The sequence below is a fragment of the Lynx rufus genome, unplaced genomic scaffold, assembly GCF_022079265.1.
Source record: "Lynx rufus isolate CCGP_SWC_20201006 ecotype Redwood Valley unplaced genomic scaffold, mLynRuf1.p SCAF_2, whole genome shotgun sequence".
NCBI classification, from domain to species: Eukaryota; Metazoa; Chordata; class Mammalia; order Carnivora; family Felidae; genus Lynx; species Lynx rufus.
This window is the reverse complement of record NW_025814834.1, coordinates 107,755,198-107,775,901: the sequence shown is the minus strand read 5'-3', so window position 1 is coordinate 107,775,901 and position 20,704 is coordinate 107,755,198. Positions and strand designations below refer to the sequence as shown.

The 20,704-nt window shown below is 38.6% G+C and overlaps 1 protein-coding gene across 2 annotated transcripts in view; it reads right to left on the bottom strand.

Annotated features, from left to right (window-relative positions):
* Positions 1-20,704, bottom strand: part of CNTNAP5 (contactin associated protein family member 5) — a 796,957-nt gene that overhangs the window by 391,821 nt on the left and 384,432 nt on the right. For both annotated transcript variants that reach the window (XM_047084746.1, XM_047084747.1), the window contains exon 6: positions 19,244-19,428. In XM_047084746.1, coding sequence (XP_046940702.1) covers positions 19,244-19,428 — 185 coding nt within the window. The remainder of the gene's footprint in view (positions 1-19,243; positions 19,429-20,704) is intronic.

The following is a 20,704-nucleotide window of genomic DNA, read 5'->3' as shown; positions in this document are numbered from 1 at the left end:
AAAAATCAACTCTTAGTTATAAGCCCTGAAGGAGTAGGAAAGAAAAGAGAGTGAATTTTAGTAGTTTCAATTGTATGTGTGAGCCAAGTGGCTCAAATAATTATAGATGCCACTTGATTGCACATTTAAAAGGATACTGATTAGCCCACATAAAAATAACTATAATTGCTTGCTTTTTAAGGGCTTATTTTACAAAACTATTTCACTTCCTTTCTGAACCTTTTTAATACCAAATAAAACAATAATTTATAGAAGGTGAAAAAAATAAAAGAAAATCAACAACGTTATATTTATCTCTGGTCCAAACATCTGAGATAGTATGGCCAAATGAAAGCCAAGGGACAAACATAATATACCTCAATTCACCCAGAGGGAGACCTAGTTTAAAAGTCTGCATCGTAGCAAAAGAGCCTATGTACATGATTATATCCAAATTATTTTCTATAAAAATGAAAGATAGGAAATAATGTAAATATGCCATACGGTTTCTTTAAAGGAAATGATAAAGAATTAGTATGATAGAAGGTTACTTAGTTGTCAATATTGGTGTTTACTGAACACGTGATAAAATGGCAAATGAACATAATATTGATTGAAAAATGCAAGTTATAATTGGGTATAATGTATGATGTCAACAACAAAAATTGTTCTTACAGTATAAACTTGGAGGAAATGCACTGAACTGTTAATTATGGCTGTCTCTGGGAAGAACATGAGATATTAGTTTTTGCATTATTATTAGTTTTTACCACTTTCTTCCAGTAAAATACAAGTTGCTTTTTTTGAATACATTTTTTAATGTTTATTTATTTTTGAGAGAGGAAGAGACACAGCATGAGCGAGGGAGAGGCAGAGAGAGAGGGAGACAGAGAATCCGAAGCGGGCTCCAGGCTCTGAGCTGTCAGCACAGAGCCCGACAAGGGGCTCAAACTCACAAACCATGAGATCATGACCTGAGCTGAGATCAAGAGTTGGGAGCTTAACAGATTGACCCAACCAGGTACCCCTCGAGCCAATTTTTATACATGTTTCTCTTGTTTCACTGTCTTTGTAAAAACTTCTTAAATTCATGATATAGAACTTTGCAAAAACAAAATAGTAATTTTTATGTATTTCCTGAGTATATACTATACTGATTCTGACAGCACATCACATTAAAGAGATATCTTTCTACTCCTATTTTACACATAAATCATTTATTAGCTCATTTGTTTATTCAAACTGAGAAATGAATGCTGTTTTATCCATTGGTTTTTAAGAAATCCCCATAAAATAAGAATACAGGGTATTATATTGAAACTCCTGATAGGTTCAATTATATTAATAGATCATAAATTAATAGGCTCTTTGAACCACACATGTGCTTCATTGGCCCTGAAATACACATGCTCATACTTTAAATAATAAATCAGTTTGTGCTCTAATTTTCATCTTTTGTCAAGTATTTAGATCAAGCCTAGATTTGTCTCTGAGAAAAACTATGGGAATGTTATCTTTGACTCTATTTAAGAATGGCTCATAAATCTTGGGGAATACTGTGGAAAACTTAAAACACCAATGAAATTGTTCAGTTCACAAATATTTTGTGCAATTCTTTCTTTGATAACTTGTATAAAATCTTCCTTCTTGATTTGTTGCAGTATTCAAATATTTTCAATTTGAATCAGTTACATTAAAAAAGATCCATTTCTGTTTTCTACATTGTTTCCATAAGTCAAATTTATAACGTAAGAACTAAATGGAATATTTGTCATTTTTAATTATTTTTTGTAAATACATTTTTTTTGGGTGCTGAGCAGTTTAGGTCCACAATGGAACTGAGAGGAAGGTACAGAGGTTTCCATCTACCCTCTGTCCTCACCCATACATAGCCTCTTTCATTGTCAACATCCTTCACCAGAATGGTACATTTGTCTTAACTGGTGAACCTCACATTATGATCACTCAAGTTCACCCTTGGTGTTGTACATTCTTTGGGTTTGGACAAATGTATAATGCCATGTATCCACCATTACAGTATCATATAGAATAGTTTCACTGCACTAAAAAAACCTCTGTCCTCTGCCAATTCATCCCTCTCCCGTGCCCCCCAACTACAGCCCTTGGCAACCATTGATCTTTTTACTGCCTCTGAAGTTTTTCCCTTCCCAGAATGGCATACTATTGGAGTCATACAGTATGTAGCCTTCACAGATTGGGTTATTTCAATTCGTAATATGGATTTAAAGTTCTTCCATGCCTTTTCATGGCTTGATAGCTCATTTCTCTTTACTGCTGAATATATTCCATCTGGATCTACCATAGTTTATTTATCCATTCACCTACTAAAGGACATCTTGGTTTCTTCTAAGTTTTGGCAACTATGAATAAAGCTGCTATAAACATTCATGTGCAGGTTTTTGTGTGGACATAAGTTCTTATTCATTTTTATAATTTAAAACATATAATGATACTTTTTTAAATGTTGGCCACCTTCCTCAATTTGTAAAAATGTTTTTAACGCTTTACTTCACTCACTTGTGATTTAGGAAAATAAGAATTACAGGAAATACTTGAAAAAGAGAGAAAGAGGAAAAAAACCACTTTTTTAAATAGAAAAAAATTAGTGTTTGAAAGATTTGGGGTAGAGAAATTTGTTTTAGAAGTCAAGTAATATAGAGTGTACAATCTACTATAAAATTGTAATTTTCAATCACACTAAGGACAGCAAAAGCTGTTTATAGCCTGGGTGGGGGATTTTTGGATAAATTTGGTAGAGACAAGAGACAAGAGTATAGTTAGAAATCAGTGTAGGCCCTGTTCTTTGATTCTCTTCAAGATTGAAACCTGCTGAGGCCTGGGGGACAGTCATATTGATCACAAGATGGATTTTGGAAAGCACAGAGGTATCTCCCCCCCTCATTCCCAAAACAGTGATGGCTAAAGTCTATTAGAGATGCCTCTAGTTCAGCAGGAACCCAGAGCAAACTTTGCCAGAAGGGAGACAGACTATCAATGGCTGAGGGAAATAATACAGAAAGGTGTGAGGGTTCTTCACCACGACCTGGTTATTCTAGTATAGTGTGAGGTAGGCTGCTGAGGGTCTCACAGGCTAGGGGATATGGATGGACTGAGGATGGTGGTTGGACCTGGATGTCTGGGAGAGGCCAAGTGACCAGACCTCAAAGCATGAGCCCATTGCCAGTACCATGGACAGCAACTGTAGAAGCCAACCCTTTATCCCATACTGCCTCTAATGCTGGAAAATACACAGCCCCCCTCCCCCACCCCAGCCAGTGATCTGCCCAGGGAAAAGGGAAGAAGAAGAGGAAATAGGAAACATCAATATAACCCAATACTTACACAGTGCACTAAGTCTTAAGTAGGCATTAACAAGTTATCATTTATCATCCGGGTTGGATTTTTCTGCTGTCAAGGGAAGCAGGGGCTGATAAGCATGTCAAATTCAGTTGGGGAGAAGAAACAAAACGATGTTTCTGCACATTTGAGTGGCAGGGTACATTTTTTGACCTCTTATATTTTCAAATTTTTCAGGTAGCTGAAAATTTGGGATTATAATTATACTATTGAATTATTGTTTGTTGTAAGTTAGAATGGAAAAATGTGCTTCATATATTGATTCTTTCCTACACATATAATATTGATTTTATATAAATACTTCATAAACCCTTGTAGGCTGTACTTGGTATGTGTTTATTAATTCTGCATTAATAATTCTGTTCCTCAGATCATTTACATTCATATTTTTATCTGGTTTACCAAAACTGTGAGAATAAAAATTAAAATATTATTCTGGACAATGTTTCTGTCCATCAAGCCATTCACACTAAGTTCACTCTTCTTCATGACCTGAGATGGCCAAATTATTTGACTATTATTTGCAAAAAATGAATATTGATCATTCTCAAACTATTCTGCTTACTTCAGCTGGCATCTGATTGACTGTCACCCAAGTTCACAACACTGACTTTTCTCCTTTAATGCCGCCCATTAGTTCATTCATCTGGCAGCAGAACTGGAAAACTAATGATCACTTCCTTTAGTCTGGCTCTTGGGCATCTATCCTGGAACTGCCACACGGGCAGCTCATGTAAGGGTAGTGTTAACAAATATCTAAATAGTAGGAACAGATAGTTTTTTTTTTTTTAATTTTTTTTTCAATGTTTATTTATTTTTGGGACAGAGAGAGACAGAGCATGAACGGGGGAGGGGCAGAGAGAGAGGGAGACACAGAATCGGAAACATGCTCCAGGCTCTGAGCCATCAGCCCAGAGCCCGACGCGGGGCTCGAACTCACGGACCGCGAGATCGTGACCTGGCTGAAGTCGGACGCTTAACGGACTGCGCCACCCAGGCGCCCCGATAGTTTTTTTTTTTAATTTTGTATTTGATATTTTACTTGATACATACATCTGCCTAGCATAAGTGGGTATTTTTTAATGTTTGCTTATTTATTTATTAGAGAGAGAGAGAGAGAGAGACAATAAACAGGGGAAGGGGAGAGAGAGAGAAAGAGAGAATCCCAAACAGCCTTCACCCTGTCAGTGCAGAGCTTGAAATGAGGTTTGAACCCACAAACCACAGGGTCATGACCTGAGGTGAAATCAACACTTGGACACTCAACAGAATGAGCCACTCAGGCACCCCAGTATAGGTGTTTTTAAATAAGGACCACAATGATTATTATTTTATGATGGCCTTTATCTTCTGATGTTAATTTTTACTTTCAGTGGTATTATTTTTTCCAACCCTGCTTTTTCTATAAATTTATGTGGTGTATCTTTGTCCCCGATTCCAAATTTTTATTAAAAAAACAAAAACCAAAAAACACTTTTGTTTATTTCTACAATAAGTGTGTTTCTTGTAAACCACATACGTATGGTGTTTGTTTATTAAAGCAGTATGAGACTACTTACCCCCGGTGGAATTGTAGATAATTTTTAAATTTATTGCTGTAATTATAAATATTATCTACATTGCTTTATTCTATTTTCTTATTTTTTTTATTGTCTCTTACACGTTTTTACTATATAGACTCTGCAGTGGTTACTGTTTTATGAAGCTGACTTGGAAGACAGTCACTAAGATCACCTAGCTTCTCAAACAATGGCTTTGAATCAGTTTCTTTTTATTAATTTTTAACTTTTCTAAGTTTATTTGTTTCGAGAGAGACAGACAGTGCAAGTGGGGGAGGGACAGAGAGAAGGAGAGAGAGAATCCCAAGCAAGCTCCACATCACCAGAGCAGAGCCCAATGGGGGGCTTGAACCCACAAAACCGTTTTTTTTTAAATGTGAAATTTATTGTCCAGTTGGTTTCCACACAACACCCAGTGCTCATCCCAACAGGTGCCTTCCTCAATATCCATCACCCACCCTCCCCGCCCTCCCACCCCCAATCAACCCTCAGTTTATTCTCAGTTTTTAAAGGTCTCTTATGGTTTGACTCTCTCCCACTCTAACCTCTTTTTTTTTTCCCTTCCCCTCCCCCATGGGTTTCTGTTAAGTTTCTCAGAATCCACATAAGAGTGAAAACATATGGTATCTGTCTTTCTCTGTATGGCTTATTTCACTTAGCATAACACTCTCCAGTTCCATCCACGTTGCTACAAAGGGCCATATTTCATTCTTTCTCATTGCCAAGTAGTATTCCATTGTGTATATAAACCACAATTTCTTTATCCATTCATCAGTTGATGGAAGAACCCCCAAAACCTTGAGATCATGACTGGAGCTGCAACCAAGAATCAGAAACTTAGCCAACTGAGCAATGCAGGTGCCCCTGGATTACTTTCTATGAAGTACAGATTGTTTTGTTTTGTGTTTTTTCTTCAGCCCCAACTTGCTCTAATTTTGTTTACTTAAACTATAATAATGATTATTATTAATCAGTCTTCCTACTTTTTCCAGTTTGAAATTCCTTTTTAAGGTATTATGTTATGTAGCAATTTGTCAGGAAATTGCATAAATTTATAAATTAAATCAGTGTTCATCTCCCTTTTCACAGCCAAGTGTTTAAAGGCACTGCTTCAGGAACTTCTCTGGCTGGATTCAAGCCCATATCTGTTTCGTACTTTCTGTGGGACCTTGGGAAAAAGACATAACTTCTATTTCATTCGTGATCCTCATATACAAAATGAGGGTAATGATGATACTTCTGTCACATAAACACCTTAGTGTGACTGGGTGTTGTGAGAATTAAAAGCTTTCCTATACCTGAAGGGTTAAGAACAGATCCTGGCATAAATGCTTACTGTTATCAGTGTCATTCATACTGAAGAAACTTCTCAGTTAAGAAGTTCTTCCAAACTGTCATTTTGTGGCATTAGATTCAACAATTTCTGAATGAAATCTATATGGACAGTAATTCCTTTAATATTTTTCAGTCTAAAGGTTGTGATAATCTATATTGATATTTTATTCAATAGCAATTCAAGAGACTGACTTTTGTTTTGAATTAATAAACAGACTAACTTTCCACCAACATCCTATAGAAGCTCCTTCTGGTTTTTAGATTTTCAGAACACTGGAAGTAAATACATTGTGTTCTCCTTTAAAAAGGCTTATTGGTCAGTTCTAGTTTTCCATTTATATTGAGTGGAAAAAGAAAAAGAGAGATATGTCTTGCTAGAATTTTATGGTCACTGACTATTTTCATTTGTTTTCAAATTAGGAAGACTAGTAATTATATAGTATTATAAGAATAGTAATTAAAAATCTGTTATCACTTGTTCTACAGGTAGGGAGGATATCTTCTCAGGGTCATGTTCTACATTTTTAAATTCAGTCATCATTGTAAAAAGTATTGTTTTTGATTTATTTCTTTTTTTGATTTCCGGAATTTCTATTCTAATTTTTTTCAGTTCCTTAAATATATGTGTTGTACAAACTATTATTTTTATTGCCCCACATATCATTATTATGTTTACAATTGCCCATATATTTCCTTTAAACTTTAATGAGTCTCCTTAAATTAATCTTTGCTTTCAAGCCAAACCTTGCTGTATGCTATGAACCTCTTCATTCACTAATTTCATTGTGCAGGATTCTTATGATATGATCCTTCCTGTCCATTCAGACTCTGGCATATTCCACCTTGGGGCAGATATTGATGATACTGAACAGAGATTATATTTCAGAGAGCATCATCTGTATGATGTTGCCCAAAGGTCTTCAGTATATGGATCGCAGAGCTGGAAACCAGCTTCTATTAGTTCATGGGCTCATAACGCTATATAATTGTTACAGTGTAAGGGGACAAGATACCCTGAACCAGTTCTTTCCAAATAGCCTTTGACAAAATCACATTTTTAAAAAAAATATTTGTTCAATTAACACCATCTCAGTGATGCCCACCCTGAACAACATATTCAAAACTGTAACCTGTTTCTGTCTGTCTTTGAACTTCCAACCTATTACCTAGATATATTTTTGCATGTGTCATCTTACTCACTATGTAATTTACTTGTTATATTTACTGCTTATGGTTTGATTCTCCTGCTAAAATGTAAGCATTATGAGGGTAGTGTCTTTGTTTTTTCTCTGACATCTTCCAATATTCCAAGCACTTGAAATGATGCCTGATATATAATGGATGCTGAATAAATATTAGCTGAATGTTTTGGAATCATCTCTCTAAAAACATTTCTCAAGGACACAGACAATATCTCACTCATTTTTGAATATTTAATAAAAGAGGTAGGATTCAAACCTAATAAATCCAACAAATATTTGTTGAATTGCTTCAAAAAAAGAGCACTAGCGATTTACTTTAAAAATTGATTTTGCCTTATGATTGTTCTTTTGCTTTGGTCAATCTAGCCCCTTTCTTTGTTTACTTTTCTTGTTTGTTTGTTCCTGCCAAATTGCATAGTGTGCCTTTCATTGATCTTATTGGGCAACAAAACCGGGGGTTCGATTGTAAAGTTCCACTCACAGTCTCAGTGTCTTGGGCAACATAGTCCATCTGGTAACCTGATGGGCTTGCTGGTGTCACAGGTGGGCTTCAACTGGATGAGTCCCAGAAGAAAACCTGCTTTGATGTTAAATGTATGAGGTCCAGAATCTGCCACTCTCTCTTCCTTTGATCTCAGTCCTCTTGTTTGTCTGGGGTTTGCTTCTCTTTTTAAATCTTTGATGTTACTTCTATGGCATTGAGTTAACTCCTCTTTATTGGCTTTTTCCCTGGCCCAGTTTAAATTTGAGAGTCATCCTGCTTGGAAGATTCCTTTTTCTGTCAGACTGAGATTTCTGGTACTTTTGAAGTTTCCAGTTTGTGAATGTTTGTCTCACTTTTGCTCTGATAGTCCACTTTTTAACAGAGAGTGGATGAAAATAGATTCAAACAGCTGTCTTCTTTTTCAACCATTACAACTTGCACTGGTTTGGTGCTTGGTGAACCATGGGTCAAGTTGATGGCTACTGGCTTGGTGCTTGGTGAACCATGGGTAGAGTCCGTGGCCCTTATGCAGGAAGAGCCCATCACTGACTTTTGGAATGTTCTCAAAGGTTATGAGTTTCTGCCATTTGAAATGAGACCAGAAACCCCAATTTTCCCATGAAATCTTTTGATTTTTAAACAGTAGCCTGAATTTAAATAGTTAAGAAAAATACCAAACTGGCCACATGAGATAATAGCAGCCCAAAATCTTTCCCAAGGTCACCATCTTAGGGCTTTTTCTCTACTATTTGACTTGATTGATGACTCAGTTTGTAACTTTTCTGGAATGTTTGATCTCTTTAAAAGGCATACTGTATATATGATGTCTTATTTTTGTCACTACTTTGGGGTCACAAATGAGAGGATATAAAAGGTTACATGTTCATCAAGAATTACCTCTTCTTTATTGTTTCCATAATCTAGTCTTTTATAAATTCCCAGTGTCCCCTCATTTCTGCACAAGAAATACCCTATGTCTGTGTTGCTGGGGACAGAAAGCGAGTAATCTCTGACCCAGACACAGACTTGCATTGAGTACAAGGGAGCCTTGATTTCACCAATCCCCCTCGTCATACAAAGTGCCTTGTTTGTGCCCGTGCCTCCTGCCTAACACTCCAGGTCCACATTTACCTTGCTCTGGCTTTGCCTTTGAACCCAAGCCCAACTTTGCTCTGTATGTGTCAGTTGGATTTGGCCTCAGAACTCTCTCTTGGATAAGTTTTTGTTCTAATAATACCAACAGTGGCATGCATTGATTCATTTTGCACATTGGGCACTAGGCTTAGAGTTTACTTACATTATTTTACTTCTGACTTTTGAGTTGGGTATTGTTCTCTGCTCCAGACTAATGATGAAGAAAATGATGGCACACAGAGCAAGATGCTAAAGCATCTTGACTGAGGCCTTACAGCCAAGAGGTGGAGTTGTTGGAATGTCAAGCGCTTCGACCCAGAACCCCATCTCTTATCCACTGCACGCACTACCTCCCCTATCGCTTTTGCTACTGCTGGTTCCATAGAGTGGCCCTCCTAGTAAATCAGGCCCCAGGTTCAGGTCAACATCTTGCCCTGGTTTTCCGGAAACTTTCCCATTTTTAAAACTGAAAGTCTCATACCCTCTGGACCTCCTTAATCCTGGGCAACTGTGTTATATACAGTGTTGGTAGGATGTCTGCAGTCTCCCTGAGGGGGAGAAAAGAAAAGGTGATGTACAACTATTGCAGCAGAAACCATCAGTTTCCTCAACAGCATAAATCAGCTCTCCCTGTTTCCTCTGCTGGAGCAACCCTATGTCCTCAATCTATAAGCATGTTTTGCACCCGCGGCTAGATTCCAGCCACCTTTATTTATTTATTTTTTTTCCAGTAGTATCTTTAGTGTTGCTCTTGGCCCGACTTTTGTCAATTGCTAGCCTATGGTTCCTGTCTCTAAATAAGCATCTTTTTACAGACTCATAGACGTCAGGTGCTGACACAGCCCAATTGGTTCAACACATATTTATAACTTGTTCTGTCTGAGTGAACTTAACAATATTTTTACCTTAGGTTTTGGACAGTGGGTTAAATCATGTATGTTTCTGCATTCAAACAAGGAGCTCATTAAAAATCCTAACTGCAGTATCCCCCATACACCCAGGCAAAACGGGCTCCTGCTGTGGAGCCAGAACCCAGGTGGGCCCCACTTGACCATTCTTGCCTCATGGGGGAGCCAAGGGGAAACAACTATGGAAAACTGCTACCACCCTTATAAAACACAATCTCCTTACACAGCAACCCAGAGCTTCCTGCCAAAACAGTTCTGAAAGTGCCTTGTGGGCCTGAATGGTTCTCTCCTCATCTGCCATCCTGAGGATGGACCATGGATGCATAGGTCTGAGCAGTGGCCAAGGGGCAACTGTTTCCACTGTAGACAGGGCTTGAACATATGGGATGTACCAGGTAAGTTACATTCATCAAAGCAGGAGACTAGAACATATTTTACTCAACAGCTTGTTAGCTTATTTGTAACCCTTTAAATATGTAAACTCATGGTATGTGGACCTCCATTTGTACTCTTCTTTTGGGCTATACACATATTCAACTGTGGCATGGCTAATTCTATAATATTTTATCGATGGTTATAATAATTCAGCCAGGCTCAAGACGTCTTATCAGATAACTGAAACCTGTTACATCCCCCACCCCAATAGCAGTTAAAATAAAATAGGAAGGAATTTTTCATTTGTTCTTTTAGCTCATGTCAATGAAAACAAAGATTTTTGTGAGTTTTTTTTTTAATGCTAGTATTGAAATACTCCCTCCACCATGTTCAACACAATTAGTTCACTTTTAATATACATGGAAGAGAAGTTTTTATATTCCAGTTTGCTATTATAAAATGTGGGGAAACATAAAATTATCAAGTCCACGAATCACAACAATCTCAAATTTTCAAGTAGAAAGAAAAATGGAAGCAATTACTGTGGTTTCAAGTCTTGTACACATGCAGAGGCCAGGATAAGGACGAGAGGCTGCGCTCATATATTGAGGGATCATCCATCCTTGGGAGAATGTCTGGTCATTAGAAGGGTCTCCAGTTGAACAGTTACACAGATCTGAGCTCAAGTCTTATTTCTGTTACACAGTGGTTATTGGGGGATAGGGATGGGGTGGGTGGGTTATCCATCTCTCTTGTCTTGGTTTTACGTTTGTGATATAAGCCATAATAATTTCCCTCACAAGGCTGCTTTAGGGGTAAAACAAAATCACAAAATACCACACAAAATAGTATTTCTTTTCTTTTTTTTTATTCCTCCCACTTTCCTCCTCTTTATTTCCGCTTTGCATTTACTTATTATCTTTTTCCTTATTTTCTTTCATTTATTTTTTTCCACATAGGCCCTCTACTTTAGCCTTGCAACTGAGTTTCCAAAGAAAGAAAAGATCGATTACACCGCCATGTGATCTGGAAAACCGTTTCCTTGGTGATCTGTGGTTATTCTGATCACTAAATAAGTAGTTGCATTATTTCTGGCCAGTCTTGAATCATGCCTGAGTTCTTTTTTTTTTTTTAATTTTTTTTAACCTTTATTTATTTTTGAGACAGAGAGAGACAGAGCATGAACGGGGGAGGGTCAGAGAGAAGGAGACACAGAATCCGAAGCAGGCTCCAGGCTCTGAGCTGTCAGCCCAGAGCCGGACATGGGCCTCGAACACACGGACTGCGAAATCATGACCTGAGCCGAAGTCGGCTGCTTAACCGACTGAGCCACCCAGGCGCCCCAAATCATGCCTGAGTTCTAAGAGAAGTGTCCTTCAGGCAATGTCAAGCTAAAGCAAGGGTGGTGGCCTTCAAACATGGCAGACCTAGAAGGAACTTCTCACCGGAACAAAAGTTGGGCAGGAAATATTACCTTTTATAATTACAGAAGGAAACTTCTTTCATTTAGTCAGCCCATATTTATTGAGTGTATATTATGTACCAGACACATTTCTATAAAAATAAATGAGGGGCGCTTCGGTGGCTCAGTCGGTTAAGCGTCCGACTTCGGCTCAGGTCATGATCTTGCGGTTTGTGAGTTCGAGCCCTGTGTTGGGCTCTGAGCTGACAGCTCAGAGCCTGGAGCCTGCTTCAGATTCTGCGTCTCCCTCTCCCCCCCCCCCCCCCCGCTAACGCTCTGACTCTCTCTGTATTTCAATAATAAATAAATGTTAAAAAAAAAATAAAAATAAATAAATAAATGAAAGTAAAAAAAAAGTCAACTTTTATGATAAGCTTGAATTCTACAACTAGGACAGGGATGTTGAAAGACAATTTAAAATAAGTAAATTTAGGGGCTCCTGGGTGGCTCAGTTGGTTTAGCGTCTAACTCTTGGTTTTGGCTCAGGTCATGATCTCACCATGTGTGAGATCAAGCCCTGCATCACATCAAGCTCTGCACTAGCAGTGTGGAGTTTTCTTGGGATTCTCTCTCTCCCTCTCTCTCTGTTCCCACCCCTCATGCAGGTGCTCCCTCTCTCTCCCTCAAAATAAATAAACAAACTTTAAAAATAAACCTTTAAGGGGCGCCTGGGTGGCTCAGTTGGTTAAGCATCCGACTTTGGCTCAGGTCATGATGTCACAGTCCGTGAGTCTGAGCCCCGCGTTGGGCTCTGTGCTGACACCTTGGAGCCTGGAGCCTGCTTCAGATTCTCTGTCTCCCTCTCTCTGACCCTCCCCCGTTCATGCTCTGTCTCTCTCTGTCTCAAAAATAAATAAGCATTAAAAAAATTTTAAATAAACCTTTAAAATAAGTAAATTTAATAACATATTCTGAAGTGGTAATTGCTTTAAAAAAACTATTAATAAACATAAATCAGAGGTTGTAAGTTTAGTAGCAAAAGAAACCTTTTAAGTCATATGTTCTTTCTATCATTTCAGTTTCTCCTTAAAATACTTCCGCATGTAGTACAAAATTCAAAGCGTTTTTTTAAAGTAGTCAGGGAAAAGTAAGGTTTCCATCTTCATTGACCCCATTCTCTTAATTTCCATCTTGTCCGTCTCCTTAGTCTCTCCCAGAGGTTTCTGTCTATATGAAGTCTGCTGTCAAGTCCATATTTTCTTTCTAATTTTAAACACAGATACTGTTTACACTGCAGTCCACAATGATTTTTCTCTTCTTTTAACAAATTATTTTGGGGCATCTGACTTCGGCTCAGGTCATGACTCGTGACTCCTGAGTTCAAGCCCCACATCGGGCTCTATACTGACAGCTCAGAGCCTGTAGCCTGCTTCAGATTCTGTGTCTCCCTCTCCCTCTGCCCCTCCCCTGCTCACACTCTGTCTCTCTCTCAAAAATAAATAAACATTAAAAAATAAATAAAATTACATAAAAAAAACTAATCATATTGTTGATGGTTCCCACCAGAATATATAGGGTTGCCTCATTCTTTTTAATGGCTGCATAATGCTTCTGTACGGCTTTGTCAAACACACACACACAAAACAAGGCAAGCCCAAGACCAAGACCTGACTGACCCACATGTAAAGTCAAAGGAGCCACTTGTAGATTCAGATGGTTTGTAACTTACAGAGTCAACAAAGGCAAGAGTGTCCAAACATTGCTGTTCCCCATGGTCCCTGTCCCACACACCAAAAAAAGGTGATAAAAAAGGGGCCAGATGACCACAATATAAGCTACACGGTTCTTCATTGCTACAGATCTTATTCTAGACTTTAGCTCACCAATTCTAGATGATGCACCTCTATTCTGCGAGTGCATGGCAGAAAGCCTCATGCCTTATCAGAACCTAGGAGGCAACAAGAAACTGTCATGACAGCTTCCCACGGAGCAGGTGCAGTGAGTGGGATATGGCCTTGAAGCTGCTAATTGCAGGCCTCCAACCTCTGGTGTTTCAGAAAGAGCATAAGGCATCCCGCCAAGCCTCAAATCAGCTGTTGTGCAAAGCTCTGGTTGTGTGGACCACGTAGATAGTGTGAGGTCACCAGGGCACACTGGCAGAGATGTTTCCCTACAGGGCTTAGCACGATTCTTAATTAACCCTGTTTTGATGGACTTCTGGGGAATTTCCAATCTATAAAAACTCCTAACATATGTCCCATTGCACACATTTGCTTATGACTGTAGGATACATTGCTAGAAACAGAACTGTTGGGTTGAAGACCATACAGTTCTAATTTTGAAGACATTGCTCTTTCTTTGATATAATATTAATTACCATCCCACTAACAATGTATGAAATAGCTCTGGTTACTCCATACCCATGCCAACATTATAAGGTTTTTGGTGTCTGCAGTATAAGTGAAAAATATCACTTGTAGCATGAATTTGCATTCCTTTTTATTAATGGGTATTGTTGACTATCTTTTCATATATTTGAGAGCAATTTTTTACATATTCGTGTTCTTGATTTCTCTTTAAGTTATTTATTAAAAATCATTTGTGGGAGATTTTTACCCATTAATTAAATTTTGAACTACCTTTCTAAGTTATTGAGGGAGTGATGTCATTATATATGTATTTTTATGGAAGGTCATAGGGAAGTTTTTAAAACATTTATACGGACAACATTTTTAATATATTCTATTTCCAGGCGTCTGAAATTTATGTCAGACTTAAAAGAACCTCCCACAACTCTTGATTAAAAATGCTATCTCTTATTTTCTTTGAAACTTTGATAAAAATTACACTTGAAGATATATATATATATATATGTATATATATATGTATATACGTATATATATATATATACACACACACATATGTGCTTTTAACTGCTTAGAGGGCTTAGTTCAATCTAGTTTTTTTAACTAAATATTCTTATTAAATACATGTATTTTTTATTTTGTAAAATGCCTTTTTGGTATTTATGCCATGATACAATGCAAATCATACATTCCAAACTATGTTTTTAATAGTTCTGGTGCTTGTAAAACAGCTATGTAAACAAGGTCACTGAGCACTCTTGATAGGAAAAGAATTATTGGATTATAAGAATCTCAGAGAAACGGGCCCTTACTAAGATCCTAAAAATATCTCTTTCCTAAAATTCTTCTGTTCCAGGCCAGAAGTGAAGTGAATGGTTAGAGTCTTTCTCACATGCATTTGGAGAAAATCATATAAGCTGAGTGATGTAAACTGGCATAAGTTTCCCAAAGTGAAACAAGAATCTATATACTTTCTGCTTCTCTCTCTCTCTCTCTCTCTCTCTCTCTTTTGACAGAAGATCTCAGCACTAGCCAGGAGCAGAAACAAACAACTTCATACATCTTAGTGAAACAAAAATCTTCACGGGGCCACATGGAAAGACATCATGTCATTAGTTGATATCCTCAAGGTAGTCTAAGGTGAAGGAAGGAAGGCCACCATAGTTAGCATATTGTCTTGTCAATTATTAACTCCTAATGCTAAAATTTTAAGAAGAACATAGATTTTCATAATATACTCAACCTTGGTATAAAATTTGAATGGGGATAACTGTAGAGCAGCAGGATGTGCTCTGACAATGGGTCACTGGAGCCCAAGGAGCTGATTTTAGTTATCCTGCTGGCTGGTGGTATCCAGGGCTCATATGTGCACATAGGGTCCCATGGCAGAAATAATATCAATAGCCTAGATCCTGATTAATAGATAATACTGTTACAAAATAAACGTTAGACTTAGATATTTTATTTATCTCTTTGCCTGCCAATAGGGTGCTAATATTATTTCTGGGTAACTTAAGAGTTTTCATTTTCTGGGTTTGCACAATTAGTGGCAAAGTGGTGACTGGAACACAAGGCTCCTGGGGAGTCTGGATGGCTCAGTCAGTTAAGTGTCCAACTTCAGCTCAGGTCATGATCACACAGTCTGTGAGTTTGAGCCCCACATCAGTCTCTGTGTTGACAGCTCAGAGCCTGGAGTCTGCTTCAGATTCTATGTCTTCTCTCTCTCTGCACCTCCTCTGCTAATGCTCTCTCTCTCTCTCTCTCTCTCTCTCAAAAATAAACATTAAAAAATTAAAAAAAAAAACCCACAAGACTCCTATTCTAGTGCTCTTTTTCTCCCGAATAGTCTTTAAGGTGAATCTGCAAAAGCTGGAGAGCTCCAGTCATTCCAGAGACTTCTCCCAACACATAACTCCCGTGTTCTCATATAGCCAATGTCTAAGGTTGCCATTACAGTCAATCTGTTTTCCTATATGGTCACTGGAGCAAGCCAGCTGGGCACTCCAGCAGGGGCCTGAATTCTCTGAAGCAGAGTTTACTTCAAAGGAACACTCCAAGATATTTCTTTCCTAGGAAATACTTTTTATCAGGCAACATGAAATCTAGGTATTTCCTGAAGAAATCTGTTCCACTTCCATAAATTGAATGACATCACTGGATTTCATTTCCCTCAAATGCTGACATTCACTTTAGTGCTATTCAGCTGTGATCCGATAAAGATTCTCTACACAGGAGAGACAGGTGGACATAGGCTTGAAAATAAATGTTAAATCAGGCAACTGGGAGAATTTTAGAACCATCTCCCAGGCCAGGAGAATTAAAGTATTTGGGGAAATGATAAGACATAGAGATGATTTTATGTTTTCTGTTGTCCTCAAGTTCATGAATGATATATTTTCCAATATTGTGTGTATTCTTTCTTTTCTCTTTTTGCAATTACTTAAATTTGGCAAAGAAAGATAATTGATATTCATAGATTTCCAGTTATCAGCCACTCAAAAAAAAAAAAAGATCTGGTATCTTTCTGAGTCAAGAAGGGACAAATTCTCTTTTGAATTTAATGCATGGCATATCTCATCAACAGTATGCTAAGCTAAAGTTAGGATCAAAAGATGAAGTCCTTCTTACAGCTCATGATGGTGATTGAAAAAAAATAAGTCAGATTCATATCCACCTCTGCTGTTCTAGCATGTACCCCAGTGGTGACAGAAATTGTCTCTTAACAGAGTATCCCCACCATCTGTTCAACAATCCCCTGCCTTCAAGTCTAAGCTAGAGTGTAACTGCTCTGAAACAGTGATTTTCTGGGGCACTTGGGTGGCTCAGTTGGTTAAGAGCCCAACTCTTGGTTTTAGCTCAGGTCATGCGCTTGCAGTTCACGTGATAGAGCCTCCTTGGGATTCTCTCCCCCACCCCCCCACCCCCATTTCTCCCTCTCTCAGAATAAATAAATAAACTTAAAAAAAATTAAAACAGTGGTTTTTGAATGGTAGCGTACATCACAGTCACCTGGACAATTTCTAAAAACAGATTTTTGAGCCCTTCCTCTGGAGTTTCTAATCAGCAGGTCTGGGTGAGACCTGAGTGATTTTATTTTTAACAAATCCCCAAGGGATGTTAATTGGGCTGACTCCTGAAACAGACATTCAGAATTACTAGTCTAAAACATAAAACCAGCCACAATCCTGCAAAATGTCCTTCAGAGGCCCCTTAGCCCCCATAGTTTAAGTTCGCTAACACAGGTCACATGGCTTATCATCATCTGCGTCTTCCCCAATTCTTATGTTTGATCTCTAACATACCCTGCCTCACGTGGCATGTTCATAAAGGTTTAAAATCTGGCTGTTCAGGGTGTGGCTCACACACATGTATGTTATGTGTGTGTGTGTGTATGTGTGTGTGTGCGTGCCTACACAAGCATGAGATTATTTTACTGATAGAAACATGTAAACACAATTTGCAAATAACATATGATAACCTTTATTGTAAATGCCATGTAACCAATTGATTCTTATAGAATGCTTTTGTTGATTTTTCACTGAATTCATTTATCGGTGATCACATGCAGTCTCTGTCACATACACTTTTATTTAATTTTTAAAATGAATTTTAACAACGCTTTACAAATGTAAATTTTATTCTTAACTCACAGGCTCCAGGAAAACAGGCTTCAAGCCAGACTTGACCTACAGGCTGTAGTTCACAAATCCCTGGTCTGGACAATTTACATAACAATAAACCAAGCCCTAATTTATAGCATTTGCCCAAATCCCTGGCACAAATATACTCACCATGGTGGATTTCAAACTACCAAAGGGATGTCACTGAATATGAAATTGGGAAGAGATGTACTGTAGCAAACCCAATTTACAGTATTTTTACCACACAAATACAACAGATATAAAAAACCTCAAGAGTACATATAGATAGATGCATAGGTAGGTAGGTAGGTGGACAGATGGATAAATTGATATAACATAGTAAAATAATGAGGAATTAATGAATGCATTACTTTTAAAAATACTTCAGTGAATTATTAGTTTATTTAACTTAATTTTTAAAGTCCATGTTTGCCATCCAGTTCACAAAATTCCTGAAAAATCTACCAGTTCGCCCTCATGCATCAATATCAGCTGGTCCAACATACCATTGCCTGTCTATTGTTTCAAACCCGATAAATACTGGACTGTGATATCTCATGCCTGGCCTGGCCTGCCTTTCTAACCTTCGTCATCAGGCTAGTGCTCTTCTTCTTTCAAGACTCAAAAGTGTCTCTTTCCAGACGCCTTCCAGGTCTCCCTAGGTTGAGCCAAATACCCTCTTCCCAGTATCCCTGCAATACCCCTCACTTCTCCCCCCAGTAGGTTTTACTCCCTTATGCCACAGCAGCTCATCTCTGGGTCTGGGTCTGCTACTGGACTGTATGCTTCTCCAACTCAGGAACTCTGTCTCAGCCATCTCTGTATGTTGATGGCTTAAAACAAAGTCCAGTATACAGCTGGGGCACAATACTTATTGAACTGAACTACTAGCCAAGATGGATAACTGTTGGCTGTCAGTTTGCAGAATTTTGTGCAATCTTCTTTGTGTTGTAAGTCTGGTGCATTTCATGGTGCCTCTTGTATAAGAAAGAAAGAAAGAACCAACTGTCCACATGTATTGTCAAAAGTTTGCATAGGAATGAAGGTTAAAAACAAGTGCATATCATGTGGATTTCAGATTCCTTTGGATTTTGTTTATCTTTCTTTTTTTAAACCCAGGTATTACTGACAAATAATATTGTATTAGTATAATTTCTGTATCTCCCCAGCTATTCTCAAAATTGATTTTTGAAAACAGTCCAGCTGAGTGTAACTACGAGACTACACAGTGATCCAGGAAGGCTACAAGCAGAACACATCTATAAAAGTGAACAAGGAGATTTCCTGATTTTAAAATGCACGCAATTTGCTAATGCCCCATTACTGCCAAGGCATGTACCCCACACTCACGGGTCAGATGCCTTCCTTGGACTCTTCCACTGAAGGCTGCCTGAGCAATTCTCTCCATTGCTCTTCTGTTGGCCAATTTTAACTGATACTGAGCAAGGGGCCTGGGGACCTGCGGGGAGAGTCAACTCACCTCATAGTCGATGTCTAGGGCATCGGCCTCACCCTTGGTGCGGAAATGCTGCGTGTGCTTGTCCACTGTGAAGTTCACCTGCTTGCCAACCCGCTCGATAAGGACCGAGTGCCAGTGCTGGTCATCCAGCAGACTGCCCAGGGTGGCCGAGGGTGGGCTGCTGCTGAGCCGAGGTTTGCTGTCATCTGTGAAGGAGACAGGAAGACGGGATGGCATCTGTGCACAAGGGCAGTCTTGAGTACGGGAACATTCTGCAAGCAATGCCAGCTCTATATCCTAACGGTCAACCATGATTCTCCCTCCACAGGCCCAGGACCGTGCTGTGCTTGTAAGGGAATAACAAGGTACGCCCACAGATTCAAAGAACAAAATCTAGGTCAGATGATAAACACATCCCCTTGTAGACATGAAAGGACACGTTTGCAGAATGTGAACAATTAAATAATAAAATAAACCATATCCTAATGGTCATCAATCATATCGAAAACAGAGGGTATCACAGTTAGAGATAATACACATACGTTGTGTTTGAACGACTCTTGAATGAAGAAAATGAATCTTGAGTTATGCCTTGGAGGAAAAGTGAATTCTGGAGAAGTAAAGGGAAGGCAATGGGCACACTGAGTTAGGTTGTCTGTGGTCAAAGGCAACGATGAGGAAATCATCACATCCGCTGCCATTTTCAAGTGCCTACTATATTATACAAACAGCACATAAGTAGGAAGCTTATACCCTTCATCTTTAATCCTCTTAGGGAAAATTATTATCTGAATTTCACAAATAAGAAACTTGAGGATCAGTGAGGTTAAGCACCCATGACCCAGAGATGTAGCCAGCGTTCAAATCCAGGTCCACCTGAGCCTTTTTACTCTGACGACAGTATGGGTCATAGGCATTGATCAGCCGAAATGGAGCTTGGACAGCCCTCAGGAGAGAGGGACCATGAGAGATTCCGGTGAAGAAGTATATTTTTCCATCAAGTTGGGCTTGTTCGCCCCCCACCACGTCCCTCCTCCAATTTTTATGGAAGTTCCTGCCAGTACCTTTTGTCCAAAAGATTACAGCATTTTTTCCTTAGAACAGCTCAGATTTAGCTAAATGAGCAGTTAATGCAATTAATTATGACTTATATATAAACTTTCAAGTTTTTGAGTGTTTTATTATTTGGTCCCCTTAGAAACTGAAAGCTGAATGTCTTCCTCCTCTCTTCTAAGTCATGTTTTACCAGAGTGCTGTAACAGCATGCTCAACAGTGTGGCATTAAGGGGGCAGGAGCTGCCATTTCCCCCGTAGGCTGCTCACTCCCACCTTCATTATGGCCCCAAGGCACTGCTTCCTTCAATAACACTTGGTTGCTTCAAATGGGGGTGGTGGTGGGCATCAAATTTATTGTAATTGAAAAATGATAGGTGGTGCATTCATAGCTGACATTATTTCATTGATTTGTTCATTATCCCACGT